Source organism: Triturus cristatus, chromosome 12 (genome assembly GCF_964204655.1).
Source record: "Triturus cristatus chromosome 12, aTriCri1.1, whole genome shotgun sequence".
NCBI lineage: Eukaryota > Metazoa > Chordata > Amphibia > Caudata > Salamandridae > Triturus > Triturus cristatus.
The window spans coordinates 827,640,673-827,660,932 of record NC_140595.1 but is presented as its reverse complement, the minus strand read 5'-3'; the positions used below and the strand labels follow the sequence as shown (position 1 = coordinate 827,660,932).

At 44.7% G+C, this 20,260-nt stretch overlaps 1 protein-coding gene across 1 annotated transcript in view; it reads right to left on the bottom strand.

Annotated features, from left to right (window-relative positions):
* Positions 1–7,139: 7,139 nt before the first annotated feature.
* The window catches only part of LOC146782995 (polyamine-transporting ATPase 13A3-like), a 374,238-nt gene continuing 361,117 nt past the window's right edge, over positions 7,140–20,260 (bottom strand). The window contains exon 33 of the mRNA XM_085638059.1: positions 7,140–15,067. Coding sequence (XP_085494185.1) covers positions 14,891–15,067 — 177 coding nt within the window. The 3' untranslated portion in view covers positions 7,140–14,890. The remainder of the gene's footprint in view (positions 15,068–20,260) is intronic.

The window sequence follows — 20,260 nt, the reverse complement described above, 5'->3', positions numbered from 1 at the left end:
CACACACTGCCCCCTCACAGACCACACACACTGCCCCCTCACACAAACCACACACACTGCTCCCCTCTCACAGACTACACACACTGCCCCCTCTCACACAAACCACACACACTGCCCCCACATACACTGCTCTCACACATTACCCACTCACAGTACTTTAGGTCACACACACAGCACCCTTACACCCCGCACACACACACAGCCCGCACCCTTACTCACTCAGACTGTGCCCTCATACAATTCCCCGTCACACACTGCTCTTACACACTGCCCCCTAGTTTGTACGATGTCAGTAGGTGCCTTTTCTAAATGTTAACAAAAACACAAACGTTACAGGATCAAAGCGTTTCTAAAACGCATCAGTAGATTTTTGGGGGTTTTCGTCGGTTAATGTCTAATACTAATACAGCCTTTAAAGAAAATAGAAATACAGTTGACTGACAAGTCACTAACCAACACTGCCCCCTCTCACACAGACCACACACAATGCCCCCTCACACAGACCACACACACTGCCCCCCTCTCACAGACCACAAACACTGCCCCCCTCACACTTACCCCTCCACACAGACCACACACACTGCCCCCTCACACAGACTACACACACACACTGCCCCGCCTCACACAGACTACACACTGCCCCATCTCAGACTACACACTGCCCCCTCTCAGACTACACACTGCCCCCTCTCAGACTACACACTGCCCCGTCTCACACAGACTACACACACTGCCACCCTCACACAAACCACACACACTGACCCCTTGACACACTGTCCCCCATACACTGCTCTCACACATTACCCACTCACAGTACTTTAGATCACACACACTGCACCCTTACACCCCGCACACACACACAGCCCGCACCCTTACTCACTCACACTTTGCCCTCACACAATTCCCCCTCACACACTGCCCCCTAGTTTGTACGATGTCAGTAGGTGCCTTTTCTAAATTGTAACAAAAACACAAACGTTACAGGATCAAAGCGTTTCTAAAACGCATCAGTAGGTTTTTTTCGTCGGTTAATGTCTATTGGTGCTAGTTGTTTTGTGCTTAAATTAGAATTTTTGTTTAACTTTATTTAACAAATGAACAAAGTTTACACTTACCCCTCCACACAGACCACACACTGCCCCTAACACAGACCACACACACTGCCCCCTCACACAGACCACACACACTGCCCCCTCACACAGACCACACACTGCCCCCCTCACAGACCACACACTGCCCCCCTCACAGACTACACACACTGCCCCCCTCTCACACAAACCACACACACTGACCCCTCCTCACACACTGACCCCTTGACACACTGCCCCCACATACACTGCTCTCACACATTACCCACTCTGTACTTTAGGTCACACACACTGCACCCTTACACCCCCCACACTCACACACAGCCCGCACCCTTACACACTCACACTGTGCCCTCATACAAATCCCCCTCACACACTGCCCTCTTACACACTGCCCCCTCGCACACAGCCAACACACTGCCCCCCTCTCACACGGACCACAAACACACACTGCCCCCCTCTCACACAGACCACACACTGCCCCCTCTCACACAGACCACACACTGCCCCCTCACACTCTGCGCGCCCTCACACTCTGCACCCTCCCTCACACTGCCCCTATGCACTCTGCACCCTCACACGTTACCCACTTACACCACTTTAGGCCACACACACTGCACCCTTACACCCTGCACACACACACAGCCCGCACCCTTACACACTCACACTTTGCCCTCATACAATGCCCCCCACACACTGCCCTCTTACACACTGTCCCCTATTTTGTACGATGTCAGTAGGTGCATTTTCACTTTTTAAAAAAAAGTCACAAACGTTACAGGAACAAAACGTTTCCAAAACGCATTTTAAGCATGTTTTCGGGCAATGTTTGTCGGTGCTATGTATTTGGTGCGAAAGTTAAAACTATTGGAATTGTAAATGACAAAGCTATTAATTTAGCTATTTTCAAAACCAACACCTAAATACAAAATTTGGCATTTACAATACCAATAGGTCAAACTTTCCTAATGCGAGACCTATTGCATTGCAAATGCTTGTTTTCATTTATCTTGCATATTTTTTGATGTATAGGTTTTTATTGCCATTTGTACAATAGCCGGATAAAATAATGACATATCAACATGACATTGTTATGACGTCATATCGGATTACACTAAAAATCATTTAAGGCCTCCCTTCCTCCCTCTGGATCCCTCCTCTAAGTCTTCAACCAGCCCATATTAATAAAGGGCAATCCCACATAGCATTGTCGTACAACAAGTTACAAGCGCCACATCCTACCCCTAACACTACTTCTAGGTGTTACCCTGTCCTCCCCTCCCGCCCTGCAGAGGGCTCCTACCTCCTCCATGTCACAGTTAGGGAGGACGGGCATCAGGAGGTTCTAACAAGTCAGTGAGCATCGCCGCCCATGCCTGCAGGTCGTTTCCAGTTTATGGTCCCTGCGTGATTTGCCCATTCAGCCAATCTCTCAACCATTCAGCACACTTCGGGATTGTCGGCTCCACGTTTAGCCAACGTGAGCCCCATCAAGAGGTATTTTCTGCTTGGTTTTCCCCCCCCCCCCCTCTTGGTGATACCCCAAAAAGTGGCTGTGCTCAGGGATGTATGCGCCTTCTTCCAATACACGCTTAGTCGAAGTCATCCCCATATCATTTGTATAAAGTCTGCATCAGTTTGATTGCATCGAGGGCAGGAAGAGTATCTAGTAGGGTAAATAGAATGCAGGGTGCTCGGGGTCAGGTAAATCTGATGTATAACTGTGATCTTCGGGATTCGGCGGGCTGGAAAAGCAGGCAAGGAGGCCGTATATAGTGTGCAATAGTCTACTTTATTGAGTCCAAGGTACGGTGTGCAACAGGATAGAATACGGGTCTTCTGCAGGTGGAGGGGTGGAACCGATGTGGGATCCCGTCGGTTGTGGTTGTCGTCACCGAAGGTCTTCTGCTGTCCAAGTCGCCGACGTTGGTCCCAGGAAGGGGAAGGACGGACACCTCGGAGGGCAGTGAGACAAAAACACAGAGGGAGCCGTTAGACCTGCGGACACTATGTCGCTGCCGTAACCTTCACCCGGGAGTGATAAAGAGGAGGGGAATGTGAGGAGAAGGGACGAGGCGAAAGAGGGACAAGTCGAAGAAAGATGGGTGTTCGGAAAGGGGGTTGAGTGGGATACTATGTACAAAGCGTGAGGTGCTGTACAATGGATACTGAGAGCTCCTATTAGGGTGCAGGGGTGCTAACAGGAGAGAGACTATATACATCTATGTACAAAGAACCTAGGGTACACACGGGTACTTTAGAGTGCTATACTGAAAGAAAGCTGGTACTCACGGGCTCCGCCGTAACTCTCATCCGAGTTACGGCCGCTCTTCAGCCTCCTCCGGGGGACTCCACCAGTCTTCCGACCACTCTTCTGGTTCGCCGCTCTCGTCCTCTCCTTTCGTCGTATCTCCTGCCGGACTCTCCTTCCACGATCCTTCGACGACTTCTGCTTCCTGTCTTCCGGCTTTTCGGTCTCCGGCGGGGAACGGGTAGGAGGGACTTCCGGGTATCAGGGGTTGTCCTTCCGGTGGGTCGCTGTTCGGGATTGGCTCCTGTAAAAGAAAGAGGGGCGGGGTTCCTGGGGTCACCGAGTCTGTGGATGAAAGCTTGGATGGACTGTCCGAGCAGGGAGGATTGAGCGGAAAGGACTCCCTGGACAGGGTAAGAAAGGGGGGCCCGATCCGAGGTAGGGAGTCTCCGTTACAATAACATTAAATTGTGTCAATTTAAAACGGGCATTAGAGGACGTAGTCCTGACCCCTCGTGTATGGCGGCCTATTTCTTTGTCGATAGAGGTGACCCCAATCCGTTATACCATTTAGCGTGCGTTGCACGCTCGGTAGACGGCAGGTCCTCCCTCAGGGCCCTGTACAAGTGTGATACCAGTCTACGGCCACCTGCTAAATTCAACTGGCCCACCAGTATTCACGATTACAGGGGGCCTCGGGGAAGGACTGCCAAACCCCACAGGCTTTCGCTACTATCTTCCCATACTCAAGAAATTGCCCAGTCCCTAGGTTGAATGAAGCCACGGCGTCGGCAAGTGTGATAAAACAATTGTCTGGATATAGGTCCCTCAGGGTCAAATATCTATGGACATTGAGTGTGCGATGAGTGAAAAAGGTCGAAGAGCCCACACGGGACTATCATTGGCAAATGGGGCTCTCCTCAAAATCAGCCTGACAGTTCACGCACATTCGGCTCTCGTTTAACTATAGCAGGCAAAACCCTTGCGCCCATTATCAATAAGTTGGGAAGCGCAGTGCCAACGCAGGAGCCTTCAACAATCTGGTTTCCCAATTTTCTACTTCAAGCTGCAGCTGGGCAGAGGTAATATAAATCCATGTATGGTGGTTCTAGACCTCCCTCACCCCAGGTGCATTTAAGAGTTATGTATAAAAAAAGAGGGGGACCCTTCGTTCACCCAAAGGACTAGGGTTCAAACAAGAACTTTACAACAAACACATCCTCTGGGAGAAATCTTTTTTGTGTCTCTACATACAACTTTATACTTTTAATTTCATTCACACGCTCTCAGGTATAATCATACCCACCGCATCCAAGCTGTTAGGTTCACTAAATATTGGCACAAAAACTTATAGTAAATGCAATAGCAATTGAGTTTATTAAAACAAAAATGTTTTCAATACATTACATAATAAATAACATTTAATTAGGTAAATCATTTACTTAAGCAAATCAATATAAAAACATTGCAGTCTGTTCAATATGAGAACTGTTTGGTCCTGGTTAAAAACATAAAACAATCCAAGATATATCCCAAAAAAACCTATGTTATCCTGAGAGTTTTCAACAGTGAATCTAACAGCTTGGATGCGGTGGGTATGATTTTACCCGAGAGCGTGTGATTGAAATTGAAAGTATAAAGTTGTATGTAGAGACACAAAAAAGATTTCTCCCAGAGGACGCTTTTGTTGTAAAGCATTTAAGAGTAGACAGGCCTACACTCTTTCTCCCCTCAGCCCACAACAGTTCGACTATTAGTTTATCTTATTCTATAAAAGCATTCCTGGGAATTTCGTACAGGGCACCTTGAAAGATACACAGACAGCGGGTCAGAATAAGCATTTTGACTGGTGCCAATTTCCCCATCAAGCATAGATGTAAAGTATTCCAAAACGTGATTGACGGTTTCAACCTTTCCCACACTCTTCCCCTATTGGCTGCCCCAGATTCCAGCGCTCCATGAGCAAATCGAATCCCAAGTACCCGACGCTCTAAGTCTTCCAAGGTAGGCCTATCTGCAGAAGGGCGGTCATTGGGTAGCCTGCCAGACCTCCCACCCCCATCATTGGGAATAGTTTTGATTTGGTGTGGTTAACATGTAACCCAGATATCTTGCTGAACGCGACAAGGAGTGCCATCATGATGGGGACAGAATACTCTTGGGCTGACGTAAATAAAGTAAGGTATCATCGGCGTATAAGGAGACTCGATGTGTGTTTTCCCCCCATCTCCAAGCCCCAGCCCCGTATAGAGTCACGCAGCCAGCACGCTAGCGGCTCTATCGCTATAGCGAAAAGCAAGGTGGACAAAGGGCAACCCAGTCTAGTCCCGCGATGAATTCAGAATTGGAGCAACACTATCCCCCCCCTACCCGCACCCTCGCTGTTGGTTTTCCATAAAGCAGCAGGACCCATTTCTGGAAGTATTCGCCAATGCCTACCTTCCGCAGTACCCCCCACAAATAGTCCCCTGATAGTGTCAAACACTTGTTCAATGCCTAGGAAAGTTAACGCATACAGAGCCTCCCGTAGGGTTAATGCAGGCCAGACCGAGAGTTGTCTCAAATTGCAGAGGGTATTCCTCCTCGGTGCGAAACCACATTGATCTTCATGGACCAACCAGGGCATATTTGCCAAAAGCCGCGTTGCTGGAACCTTACTCCGCATTTTTACATCCATTTTTAACATGGACAGGGAACAATATGCTGTTACATCAGCAACATCCTTATCTGGTTTAGGTAGCATGACTACGATGGCTTCCCTCATGGATGCCGGGAGCAGCCCTTTCTCATATGCTTCAATGTAGATTTCTAGCAGTCTATTGGCCATGGATCCCACCCTGTGTTGATACAATTCTGATGGCAAGCCATCTCCGCCAGGGGCCTCGACAGTTCTCTATGTTCTTATTGCTGAGATGATCTCTTCTTTGGTTATGGGAGCTTCTTCAGCTATCCTTCTCTTCCCTGGTTAGTGATGTCGTCTCAAGGCCTTCTAGATAACTGATCCCCTCCCGGGCAGAGCAATACAGTGCGGACGCATATAGCTCCTGTAAATTGGAAGCGAAAACCTCTTGTGATGCCCCGCTGCGTGTATGCCATCTTACCCCGCTTGTTGCGGCTCCCCGCCAGGGATGGAATGCGCGTTTCAATGCTTTTCTTGCATATGTTGTTGAGTTTCTTTGTGTTGCATTGAGATGGTGTCTGTATGATGACTGCGTGCCAAAAATGATCAATGACACAAAAGGCACTTTCATTCACAATCCAGCGCTAATTAAAGTCAGTTTGTGGTGCAGCAAAGCGCGGTGTTTTTGGCATTTGTGTGAACATGGTGGATCCTTGTGAGACTAAGGGGTGTGAAAGAGATCTCAAACTTCCCAGATGACATGCAGTGGAAGTCTTAAAGTGGGCTATAGGGGTGATTCTTGAGCCCACCCAAATAAATGTAATGCGAAAGCCTGAAACATTGAGATAGGTAAGCTGTTGTATTACAGGCTTTAAACGCTGGTGTAAACTCCCAGCAAATCAAATAATGACCACAAGAAATAAAAGAAAATCATGTAAACCCATTAAAGATCCGATGCCGGAAAAATACTAAAACCAGATTTTCGAAGCAGCAACATTTCTAATGTATGTAGTCATGCACACATCAAATTATGGATTCATAAAAAGAAACCATATTGTTTATTGTTTCATTAGCATAGTCTTGATGAACTGCATAATTCATTGGGCCACAGAAACTGCCAAGTGACCCACTGTTTATCAGTCCTGCAAAGTCCCACATAAGAATGAAATAAACGAGACACTTCTTTCCATTCCATTTTATTGTCTAATACTACAGCTTGCGTTTTTATCATGATTCTTTTCCAAAGTCGAGTGATCTACAAGTACTCACTCGTGTTGCCCCTTCCCGCCACCCCCTTTTCCCCAGAACCCCAATGATGTAACAAAATAAAATCTCTTCAAACTTTCCATTTGTTTCCTTTTTTAAAGTTCAATAATTTAAGTTTTACAAGTAATTCCTGATTTTCCAATAAATAAAAACAAAAAAGCAGAAAGAAAATAAAAAAATCTCCAATACAAAGAAGGTTTTATGTACAAATATGTGCATATTTAAAAATGTACTTTGTGTGGATCATAATTTATTACTTTCAAATTTTTAAATGTGACTGGGAATAAAAAAAATAATAAGCTCATCCTCCAAGGAGTCTTTAGTTAAATATATTTCTCAATATACCAGACCCGTTTTCTATAAAGCATGCCTGCATAGTGAATGAGTTCCTTTCACAAAGGCCAGTTACTTCAAGGTAAAGTTACCTCGTTATCCATCTTGGGAATCTCCTTTGAAGACAACAAACATTGAAAGATGGCATCCGTGTGCAGGTTTCAGAGCACTTGGGTAATGATATCTTATAATTTTTAAACATATGCCTACTTTTAGGAAACATTAACTATATGTAATTTGTTTTTGTTTCTTTTAAAGAAGGAAACTGTAACTGAATCAAATCAAAGTGAAAATAACTGGCTTGTTGAGCTTTTTCTAAATCTTTATAAATAAATAAAAAAAACATCGTTGAAATGGCCCAACGTAGACAGTTTGTGTGAACACTACTTCAAGGAAATGATGCCCCTTTTAGGGAATCCACTACCCCCAGATGTTTCGTTGTCCCTCAATGCTCAGTTGTAGCAGGCAAGACCGTGTTTCATGTTGGTTGGATAGCAGAATTCCGATCCTTAACCAATTACCTTTTAAATTCCAACGAATGGGGAGGCGGGTCCGTTGTTTATGACCTCTACGAAGATTTCATGATGTAGAAATAGGGTTAGGGTAACAAGTCATTTTTCCTTTTGCATCATGGGATCTTATTGTTCATCTAAGCTTAGAGTGTGAGCTGAAGCAGGGAAAACTAATGAATGTAAAGATACCTTAATGAGCCAAAGATGTTCTCCATACCAGCCTGGCCCATTTGGTAAACAATCCGTAAGTCTGAATTCAAACACCAGCATTTTGTAAATGTACAGATGAATTGGAGTTCAGGTGGCTGCATGGCAGATTTCACTAATAAGAACATTCCGAAGCAAAGCCGTAACAGCAGCATTTGCTTCTAGGCGGTGAGGTTGCCTTCTAGTACCAGGAAGGTAAGCACATTAATGCCCCCCTTGCAATGAACTGCTTAGGAGGAGTCAGAACAGCTTGGATACTCTAATGTCCTTTATCATATCTAGGTAACTGTCCAAGACTGTTGACATCAAATGTGTGGAGGGATCTCTCTGCAGGATAGTTTAGGAGGTAGAAAAACTCAAGAATGAAAATGAATTATCTTTTGGGAGGAAGGACGGATGCATTCTCATAACTGCCTTACTCTTGTATAACACTGAACTTGTTTTTTTGAGCATGGTGCCAGATACTTGAATCTAAGAATGCAAGTGACATGTCTTAAAAATAAAAAGATGCTTTTTATAAAAGATGCCGACATGAGATTTTGTACACGAGTTCTAAAGGTGACTATCAATTATGGAAGACCACTGCCATATAATATATTTCTAATCACTGTAATGGCGAGGGAAACCAGTGCAAGTTGTAAGAGATGCTAACTAAACCTCGTTTGAAAACTGCAGGCATGATCTGACCAAGAGAATGAGATGATGACAAGCTGGAAGAGTCACCTCTCCTTTCTTAAGATCGCCATAGTCTTATGGTGGATTAGGTTATTCGACAGTCAGTCTACGGACCATTATCACTGCTGGTTCAGTGAGGTATGGAACCCAGGGGAGCAGTGATGTGGATAGAGAATGATGCATTTGGTGTTTCGAACTCACTGTTGAGCTGATCTGGGGAACTCGCAATGGTACTAAATGTGCAGCTCCTCTGACCAACAAATCATAGAAGTTGGTAACGTCAGTCATCCCTAGCTGGAGACGCTTCTAAAGTGGAAACAGCAGGATCAGCAATGCTCTGGGTCACAGAACAGTTCTCAGATTGGTCTCTTGAAAGCTGCATTCTCTCCGGCGGACAGCGTATCACCAAAGGGAGTGCTGAAGGCTGTAATCCTAATTCAATCTCCTACTGTCTTCTGAAATCTTACAGTGTGCCTTGCAGTAAAAGTACCTCAATCTTTCAAGATCCTCTTGCACCTAATCACCAGTAGGGATACTCCCTCACTGAATGAGCGTTCAGGGTCACAATATGTACTGCATCGGGTCGGTTTCAGATATTTACCATGACACGGAAAAAAACAGAAGTAAAAATGCATCTGTATAAAGAGTAAAAGATTCAGGAAAGGCCAAGAGAGACCGTAAGGTGTCGAGTGAAGACACAGTGACATCCTGCAGGATACATTCTAAAAAGAGCAGAGCCAGTGCTTCGAGGGGATCCTGGTCACTGGAAATAGGGAAAAACATGAGCTTTCGAGTGAATTGAGCAGCTGGCTCACGGCTCCTTTAAACCGTATCTTAAGTTGGCACCTATCTGGCTTCATTTCATTTACCTTTTTATACTTTTAAAGTGTTATTTTGTCTGTTTGTGATGGACATTTTCAAATCTGTTTCTGTATTACAATTGGCTTCTTTTTAGAAGAGTAAATAAATAATAAAATGAATGTCAATTAATATGCCAGCAAATAAGTGTGCATATGCTTTTCTCGACACATAACAGGATTTCTTTTTTTTTTTTTTTAATATAGAAGTTTTTTTTAAAATATAGAAGTGTTCTTGAATCCTGCACATGGACAGAACTCTTCAATGTTTATCGCTGTGAATGAAGATCCCATGATGGACAATTCTTGGACCAGCTGCTCTCCTTGGACTCAATAACACATTTTGAAGAGATTCAAATGGAGAGGCCGCTGAAGCCAATTTTGTCTTTCAAAATGGCCCACCATAAAAGATTTTGGAACACTGTAGCGTACCCAAAAACCTATGCCGAGTCTGTCCGGGGAGCCCCACAATCGTCTTCAGAGACAGTCGAATTTACAAAATATGGAAGAAGAATGGTCACACTCAAAAAAAGCACAGGAGTCTGCACTGGAACAGTCTTTTTCCCTGGGCGGGGGATATATCGATATATTTGTACCATTTGAAATCCCTGCATGCAACACTGACGCAATTGCTGCGGACGCCTGTACCAGACATCAGATCGCACCAGTGTCCTCCTGTCGATAGCAAAGGGCCAAGTTCACGTCTAGCCTTGAGTAGTACCAGTGATCCGATTAAGGGTGGATCAGTAGACCCTTCTTTTCTGTCAAACAACCCAACCCACAAGGCATCTTAAAAGTGCATGACTACAAAAACAGAAACATACACTAACTGCATACAGTCCAGAATAGTAAACCTTTGGAAAGAAAAGGCTGAACGTCTTGTTGTAAAAGAGGCAAAGTATTACTGGGTGTTTGCAGAATGTTAAATAAATCTACCAGCTTCAAATTCCCTGGTTAATTTGGTCCACCAATCGAATGAATCGAAAAGAGGGGAGAGGGGAGCCTCTGCCCCAGTGCGGTACTGGTGTATGAAGTATGAATAGCCAAAATGAATACAACGCACAACATAAAACTACCATGCTTTAGCTTGACAGCAGAATATTTGGTGCTGCAATGGCGCACACTCCGCTTATTGGTAGAAGGTAAAAACAGGACAACAGTGAGTGCAGAGGGTAACAGGAACGGCTTAGAGAATACAAAACGCAGTAGTGTAGGGGGAGGGTATATTAGCCTTGTGGGAATATTTAACACAAAACACCGGTGACATCTTGAGGTTCGGTATCTGGAAAGAAGTCTAGAATCTGTCTTCGCACAATAAACGATTCATAAACCAACAAGACAGGTTACTGGCTGTACAAATGTTTGGAATAGATCACTGTTGTGAGCGGCACTGGGTAAGTGTAAGGAGACCAGAACTATCATACCCTGTCCGCCAGAAAGCGGACACATCTTACAAAGAACCTACATCTTTGTGCAGACGATTCTTAGTTCTGCACCTCAGACCATTTTTCTACGAAAAAACACTCTTACAAATAGTTTTTGTCTTGAAAAACCTACCCAAGATATGCAACACCCTCTAAATCGGTAGAACGTTCCCTGAATATCCTGTGGGCTGCAGTACAGAGGCCACAGTAGCCTTCTAAACATTCTTTAGCAACAGGAATCCAGTGACATCAAAGTTTTTCAGGAAGTGCACATAGTGACTAAAGCGCAGTGTGCTGGATATTCAGAGCACATCGCCTCAAAGGGGAGTTCTATGGAACAGGGGCCAGAGAGACGGCTCTGTTGGTTATGACTGGCTCTTCCACAGATTTAAATGCTGCTGTTTGATACAACACAATCTCAGCAGGTCACTCTATGGACAAAATAAAACTCATTTCACCTGCAAACTCTTCAGATCTGCAGGGCTTTGACACTGCAGTCCACTGGGACGGAGAACAGCAGGCAGGTTCTGAGGTGGGACAAGGCTCTCTTCGCTAGGCTCTACGGCAGGGATTTAAGGACAGCGTAGCTGCTGGGGTGTGGAATTCCTACCGCCTGACACCCAGAACATATTACTTGGAGTCAAGACAATGTTCATTTTGTCCACTGGACAAGTAGGCTCTACTCCCAGCATCACAAATCCTTTGTCTAACAGTTTGTAGTAAAACAGTATGGATTTCTTAAAGAAGACCGTCTGCCACTAAAGCAATGTTTGTACCAATATGTAGAAGTTGCTCAAACGTTTATATAGGATTCATTAATGCAAAGACTTTACTATTGGGGCGAGTGCTTGAAGGAAATACAGTGAGCTTAGTAGTGGTTCCAGTATAAAAACATGGAAACCTTTGTAAAAAGTAACTATTTGAGGCAATTTAGAACGCTCCCAGAATGCGCACTGATTAGAAGGAGATATATAAATGCAAGATTAGTGATTGTTTGCTTTCAAAATAAAGAGTACGCAAAAACCACATTTTCAAAGGCTTTTTGTCTAAAGTATGGTGCAAATTCAAATAACATTTCTCTGCTGAATGATGTAATAAACATGTATGATGCACACCAATACCTGTATGGGCAACATGAAAATAAATTAAGGGCCCAGTTTTGAACGTGACAACAGTGCATCTGCAGATAAATGCCCTTTCACTGGTGCCCGTTTACATTGTTCAGGAATCCACAAGTGTTTACGCAAGTTGCATGGAAACTTTACTGCAAACATTCACGAGTTCCATTTTTGCATAAGAAGATAAAGAACCCACATTTATGAATATCTGCTGAGTGACTGTAAATTCACTTTCTCCACACCCCATTTTTCTCCAACCTGGAAAAAGTTTTACTCTGGTCCTGGTCCAGGGTAAATCTCCAAACTTTTTCAGTGTAGGAAAAGGAGTCTGTGTGCACAGATTCACAGAGCATTCCAACCCTAGAAGTACCCTTCTCGCCTACTTGCAACCCGTGCATGTATATTTGCTGAAAAGTGGCAAAACCCCAGCCTTCCTAGAATGGAAACCCTACAGTAAGGTCAGCGCGAACATAATCCGAGAGGTGATTAGCAAGGCTCCGGCATGGGAAGGCTGCCGTTATGCTTCACATGCACCAATAGGGATACATGATGGGGTTTTTCTACAGGACAAGTTGATTACTGCAACATCAGTCCCTTGAACAGATATTTTATCAAAGACTACACCCACCTCTGAACTGTTTGAAAGACTGCGACCAATAGAACTACGCTAAATACTCATCCCTAGAAGCCTTAAATCAGCATCAAAGATACCCCTAGCAGTGCGTTGGCAAACTCTGTGCTGCAAAACCAAAAACTGAGGGATGGGTTCTGTCCATTTATGAGAGACAGAAAATGCCCGTTCCCAAACATCAGCTTAGCAACAGATCACAGAGAACAAGACTTGTGCCTTGAAGAATCCATTGGCCGGCTCTTCCCAAAAGAGCCTTGAACACCGCAAGTACTCACAAGACCACAGTCAACTGAGCAGCAGCATGCAGGCGCAAGACACTGCACGCAATGTCACCCATGTGAAGGCCTGGCCATTGAATGCGTCGTAGGAAGCGACTGTGGACCTGCCAAGGAGGGCCGAGGAAAGAGAAGGGTTTAGATCCCTGGTAAACACTCGATCTAGATCAGGATCAGCCAGGGTGCGGATGCCATGCCTCTGCTATCCACCAAAGGAAGGGAGGAAAGCAAAGATGCTGCTGCTGCAGAGACAGGCTGGAAAGCAGGAAGCAGTGGCCCTCGCATAACCACACGGAGGACAGACAGGATCTGCCTCCATTTGTTGCAGGATGCCGCCATGATTGTTTTCAGAAAATAAGTTTCAAAGGCTTCAGCCACAACCCTCGATTCCTTATGTCTAGCACAGCCCAGGGCATCCTCCTAAGAGGGAAATGGGAAAGCGCAAAGTAACACAGGTTGGATGAGTATCCAGCAGAAGACGTGAACAACACTCAGACGCAACCAGAATAACTGGCAGACGATAGAGGGAATAAGACTGAACATAATGCTACAGACAGACATATCAAAAAAAATGGAGTGCAGGGATTTCAAAAAGCTCAATTCTAAGCTAAACACGCGGTTGGCAGCAATTTTGAATTCTAATTCAACTATTATGATGAATTGTACTTTGATGATAATGTACCAATACGATAAAAGAGAAAATACATGAATTGCAGTGTACCGTCTATAGGCAGTGATGACCAACAGTAAGTAATCTGACGAAGAAGGTAGGTCTGCGGAACACATGCAGAAGCTGCCGATCCGTTTAAGAACTGGCGAGGAACGAACAGCACAACAAAAACTAATTTCCAGGATGGGAATCCAGACGAAACACTTGTTGGTGAAAAGAAACATACTAGTTCGGTGTCTTGGAGTAAGTCCAAATGAAAGGAAGAAGTACCAATAAGGAATCCATTAGGATCCAGCCCCAATGTCGAGATTACAGCTGTGCCCTTTCAACAATCTAAGGCAGTAGCGGGGGGCGGCTACCATCTGTCAAATAAAGTTACACATCCTGGTCTCACAGCCAAACACATGGGGATAGGAGAGAAGGGTATCGATGAAGCTACCAGGGAGTTACCCCCTAGTTACAACCATCAACTGGCATCCAATGGTCAGGTTAGACTTCGTGTGCGCGCTCCATTGTGTGCAGCAAACCTGGCAGCAGAGTTTGAGCTATGCACAGACACCATTTCAAAAGAAACAACTGCTAAAGACACAGCTTGTGGATTGCCAATGGAACATAAAGGGCCTGTGAGCGCTTGGTGCCGCCTCAGCCTTTTCATTGCAGCTTTGGTTTCAAAGAGTGCTTTATGGCCATAAATAGGAGAAGTTTCACTAAGTAGCACCTGGTTAACATGCACTGCCTGCAGGGCAGGAGCCAGGGAGAACCTAGATCAATACTTAAAAAGAAGTGCTAACTGTACCGCTGAAAACGAATACTGGTTCAACAACCCAAGTACCTAAACTCCAGCTTCAAACAACCCCAATGGCCTCTCACATGATGTGCAAAGATCGGAAAGTACAGCCAAAGCAAGGTGGTGGCAGGGTCCCCAGACTGGCAAACTCCAAACATCCTGGCCTTTCGTGCTTCCTAGGTGCAGCTCTCCGCCGGAGGGACTTTGGCTTTGGTGCTGCTCTGAGGCTGTGGAGGCCAGTCCGGGTCCTCCAACAGCTCCTGGGCCAACCACTTGTACTTGGCCTTGGGCGGTGCATCGCGCCGGCAGCAGAGTCTTCGGCTGTAGACAGAGGCCAGTTCATCTAGCTCCAACTACAAAGGAAAAAAGACATTAGTGATAGTGAAGAGGCAGCAAGTAGTGGCACTTGGAATTTACTGTCAGTTTCATGGAGCTTGTCTCACTCAAGCACGGACCTATCAACTGCATAACCCAGACCCATCGCATCCACCAACAGTGCGATCTCTCAATTCACACAGATCTCATTGGTTCTGCCCGTCACCACTCACCTAATATAAGCAGCAGAGGTGTCTCTCAATGGGCACCGTTGGCTCCTTCCCTTGGCCTACATCAACTGATTTCTGTCTGCTTATGTTCTATAAAAAGACCACCACTATCCTCTCCTTTACACTGCTCTTCACAAACAGCAGAAATATTCTCTTTACGCAAAGTTTACAAACAGGAGAGGCATCAATTTTCAACAGCTCATAAGAACAGCAGCCCTTCAATCAGTTTCCACGTATTTTGCTAACAGCAGAGCTATCCAAAAAACAGATCTTTATATCAGCAAGCTTGTCCATTCATATACACGTCTTTACAAATAGCAAAGCTATCCTCCCTTTTGCAGAGTACTTAACGAACTGCAGAAATCAATCCCCCATTTACACACACCTTGCAAACAGCGACTGGCTAGTTCTTCATGCATATTCCACATCTGTGGAAGACTTTGTTAGCAATGGCCATGTCAGGACAAGGGTCGGAGGAATCCCAAGAAATGTGGCTGGTGAAATGCTACTTACCTTTGGTAACAATCTTTCTAGTGGTTACTCCAGCTACACGGAGAAGCATCACCTGCTGAAAATCTCTAGTCTAGATCTGGAAAATGATGACCTAGTCCTCCCACGACAGTAGGGGGCCCTTGCTCCATATCAACGCTGGAAGAGAGGGCGTAGCGACGACCCTGAAGCAATATAGCACCCAGCCCATTAAACTGATATTTCCCTATTTTTTACTCCCCCTGCCATCAGAGGTCAAAATGAGGCGGCACAGTAAGTAGTTGGAACCTTATCAGTGAGGCCTAGACATCCTTCGGGATGAAGAGATGAACGGGACCGGTAAGGATTAGTTACTTACCTGTAATCCTAGTTCTCATCCAGGGGTATACTCATCAAAGTCATAATCTATGAATAATCCCCGCCCATGTCTGCACATAAACAGGTCTACCAGAAAGATGGTCACCAAAACCAAGTAAAATTCCTCTGCTGGATACTTCTACCTGCAGAGTCCTCCCCTGTTGAATAGACTGCAAAGCAGCATGCTTCCTCGTTGGTGAGCCTGAATAATGGTCAGACTAGGAACTCTTCGACCAGAGAGTGCAAAACAGCCATCGTTTCTTCCCTCTGAATCCAAACAAAGATTGGCTGAGGTGTGAAATAAAGCTCATGTCGCTGCATGACCGCTCTCTGCGATGGGAACAATCCTGGACCAACCGGAGGTGGAAGACTCTGCCCTGCTGGAATATGCCAGGATTCCCTACGAAGGTTCCTTCTTTGCAAGGGCGGAGGACAATTGGAAATTATTCAGTGGGACAACGTGCCCCTCTGGACCTGCTCACCATTCTTTCTGCCTATTTACCCCATAAAGATCTGTTTGTCGTACGTGATCTCTTTAGTAAGGTCACTGTAATCACAGACTGCTGTCACAGGGCCCAGCTGATGTAACCTGTCTCCCTTGGTGGGATGGGGTGGAGGGTACAAAGTGGGAAGGGCTATTTCCATTGATGAAAACTAAGTCAACACCTTGATAAGGAAAACCGCCTTGAGCCCAAGGACAAGTTTGTCTAGAAAGAAGCATAGGTTCGGTGGCTGGATGCTCAGGACCTGCAACTCACTGGCTTGCCTTGCAGATGTAATCGCAACAAGAAAAACAGTTTCAAGTGCCAAGAAGCACGGACGGGCATTGTGAAGGAGCTAGATAAACATCAAAAAGGTCTACAGTAAATAGAAATCCCATTGAGGCATGATAAAAAGGACTGGGCGGAAACACTTGTCAGTCTCTTCCAAAGTCTTGTTATTATTGGTTACTGAAAGAGGGATGTATAGCGACTGTTTTGATCTCAGTGCCTGTCCCCTACCTCTTTTTTTTTTTTTCACCACTTAATTTTCTGTCCTTTCCTTCTTGTCTTTCTCTCGCTTTCATAATACTGACAGATGGGGCTAGCTATATAAACACCGATGTATAAACGGCACCTACTCAACGTATGCTAACCCTGTAACAGCTGTTGAAATAAAGAGGGATGGTTTGTCTGGGAGGCAGAGAAAAGCTGATAACGCTACAGTGTACTACTTAATGGCGCCCACCGCAGAGCCAGTGCCTTACTAAATTTGTGGAAATAATTTGGAGGTTGTCTAAATAACACCAGTTCCCTTATATTTTTGTCCTGAGAAGGCCTGAATGAGTGGCCGAAACATGTCAGTCTTTGGCAGAGCTTTTGTACTCAGCTGAAAATATTACTGAAGAAAAAGCTTGGGTTAACTGAATATTACACTGTTTGGTTGCTGCCTACGCACCAGGGTTGTGCTGAAAAAGAAATACTGCATTTAAAAAAAAAAATATTTCAACCCATTTGGTCTTTTTCTTTTTCCTTTTGGTGATCTCTTTTATGTTTTGTAAGGATTCTTTGGAACCTGAGCTTGTTAATTCGTTTTTACATTAGTACGAATTTGTTGTCTATGTTGTTGTCTAATATATGTGACGAACACTATATGTAATATATGTTATGTATGTGACGTAATCAATGTGGCCTATGAAAAATTGATTAATGGACTACTGTGTAAACTAATAAGATTTTTGACTAAATTGAATTCCAAAACCTTTTTGAAACCAAAGAATACATTTTTTTTCAGTCACAATGAGTGTCACGTGTGACTGGATTAAGTAATCTGTATCAGTACTGGCATGCGTGTTAGCTTGTGAAATGTAAATAGGCATCAAAATGGACTATTGGAACACTCTCTTGGGTGTATCGTGGGCACTGAACATACTTTTGGACACTATTAACACAATAGGAATGCAGGGACCATATATCTATGCAAGCATGACATGTTTTGTGCAATGAAATGTTTTTACATATCATTTGATGTACTATAATGAATTGAGATAAATGAACAATGTTCACATTACTCGTGAGACCGGGGTCCGAGGGCAGCGCTTCAAGGAAATCTATGAAATATTCTGTAGTCCATACATTACCTTCAATAGCGACTTGCTCCGCTATGGTCTACTAAACTGCCAAGAATCTATCCCTATAGGGCACTGTTTGCTTACATCTAGGTTAGACTAGTGCACTTTGAAGGAAAAATCCAAGTTGAACCTCTGGAATGCTGTTGTTTGCATACGGTGCAATATCACCTGTAGCAAACAGGCATTGAGGAGTCGTCCAGGGAACAGAGATCCCCGAAGTTAGCTTGAACGGGAGGACCACAAACTGGCACAAAATTTCCCATGGTCCATCTCCACAAGAAGAAATATCAGTGTATTTCGCATCATCCATTTGACATCACTTCCTGCCTTCTCCCTACTTCAGTCAACTCTTCAGTTTGTGTGTGGAATGCGCTCTAGGGGGAATGGATAATGCACGCTTAGCTTTTTTTGTAGCATATTTGAAATCATTTAATGATCCACCTGGCAATTCCAGCTTTTGATATAGGGTTGCTCTTACGTGGTGGTGAGAAAGCTACGAAAAGTTGTTTAGTTTTCCTGAAACATTTTGTCCTTTCAATGTAGTTAAGAATAGCTCTTTTGACGTTAAGCGTATGAAGAGCTCGTTCTGCTACGGAGTCAGGTTGAGGAAAAAATACTGGGAGCTCAACAGACTGGTTAAGGTGAAATGGAGAGACTACTTTAGGTAGGAATTTAGGGTTTGTCCTAAGAACCACTTTGTTGTGCTGTATTTGCAAAAATGGTTCTTGTATGGTTAATGCCTGGAGTTCACCCACTCGGAGGGATGTGATAGCCACAAGGAAAGCTACTTTCCATGTGAGGAACTCCAACTCAAATGTATGTAAAGGTTCAAATGGGGGACCCATGAGTCTTGTAAGGACAATGTTTAGATTTCATACTGGAGAGGGTGGAATTCTGGGAGGAATTATCCTTTTAAGGCCTTCCATGAAAGCTTTGATGGGAGGTACCCTAAACAACGACAAGTGCTGTCTATTCTGTAAGTAAGTTGCTATAGCAGCAAGATGTAATCGTATGGATGTGTATGCCAGACTACATCTTTGTAGATGCAGGAGATAACAGATAATGTTTTGAGTTGAAGCATCTAGTGGATTAATTGTGTTGTTATTGCAGTAAACAACCAATCTTTCCATTTAGCTGCATAACATGCTCTAGTGTTATGACGTCTAGCTTCTTTAATGACGTTCATGCAGTCTGGTGGGAGATTGAGGTAACCAAACTCTAAGACTTCAGGAGCCAGATCAATAGGTTCAGTTGAGCTTGTTCTGGATGTCTCATCTCTCCATGATTCTGTGTGAGAAGCTTTGGGGAAAGTTGCAACTTTTGGTGTGGGACTACTGAGAGTTCCATAAGTGCTGTGAACCATGGTTGTCGTGCCCATTTTGGCGCAACCAGGATCATTGTGAGAGACTGTTTGAGCTTTCGCACCAGTAATGGAATGAGCGGGAGAGGCGGAAAAGCGTACACAAATCTGCCTGACCAGTTCATCCATATCGCATTGCCTTTGGTCAATGGGTGTGGATACCTGGATGCGAAGTTTGGGCATTTTGTGTTTAAATGCGTGGCAAACAGATCTATCGCTGGGTGGCCCCACATTTGAAAAATCGGATGAAGAACTTGCGGATGAAGTTCCCACTCGTGAATATGCTGTTGTTGACGACTGAGCAGAACCGCAATTTGATTGTGTATCCCCTGTTTTTGTATATAGTACATTGCTGTCATGTCCGTTCGGACGAGGACAGTTTTGCGTAGGAGAGGTTTATGAAATGACGTTAAGGCGAGAAATATGGCCAGTAACTCCAGGGGACTGATGTGGAAGAGTTTCTGTTGAGGGGTCCACATACCCTGGATGGTGTGTTTTAAGAGATGAGCTGCCCAGCCGGTGAGCGATGCGTCCGCTGTTAGCACGATCTATGGAACCGGGTCGAAGAACGGCCGCCCTTTGGAAAGATTTCGTGTGTTCCACAACTGCAGAGAGCGATATGTGCGGCTGTCTACCAACACCAGATCTGTAAATTGACCCTGAGCTTAGTTCCACTGTTGTGCTA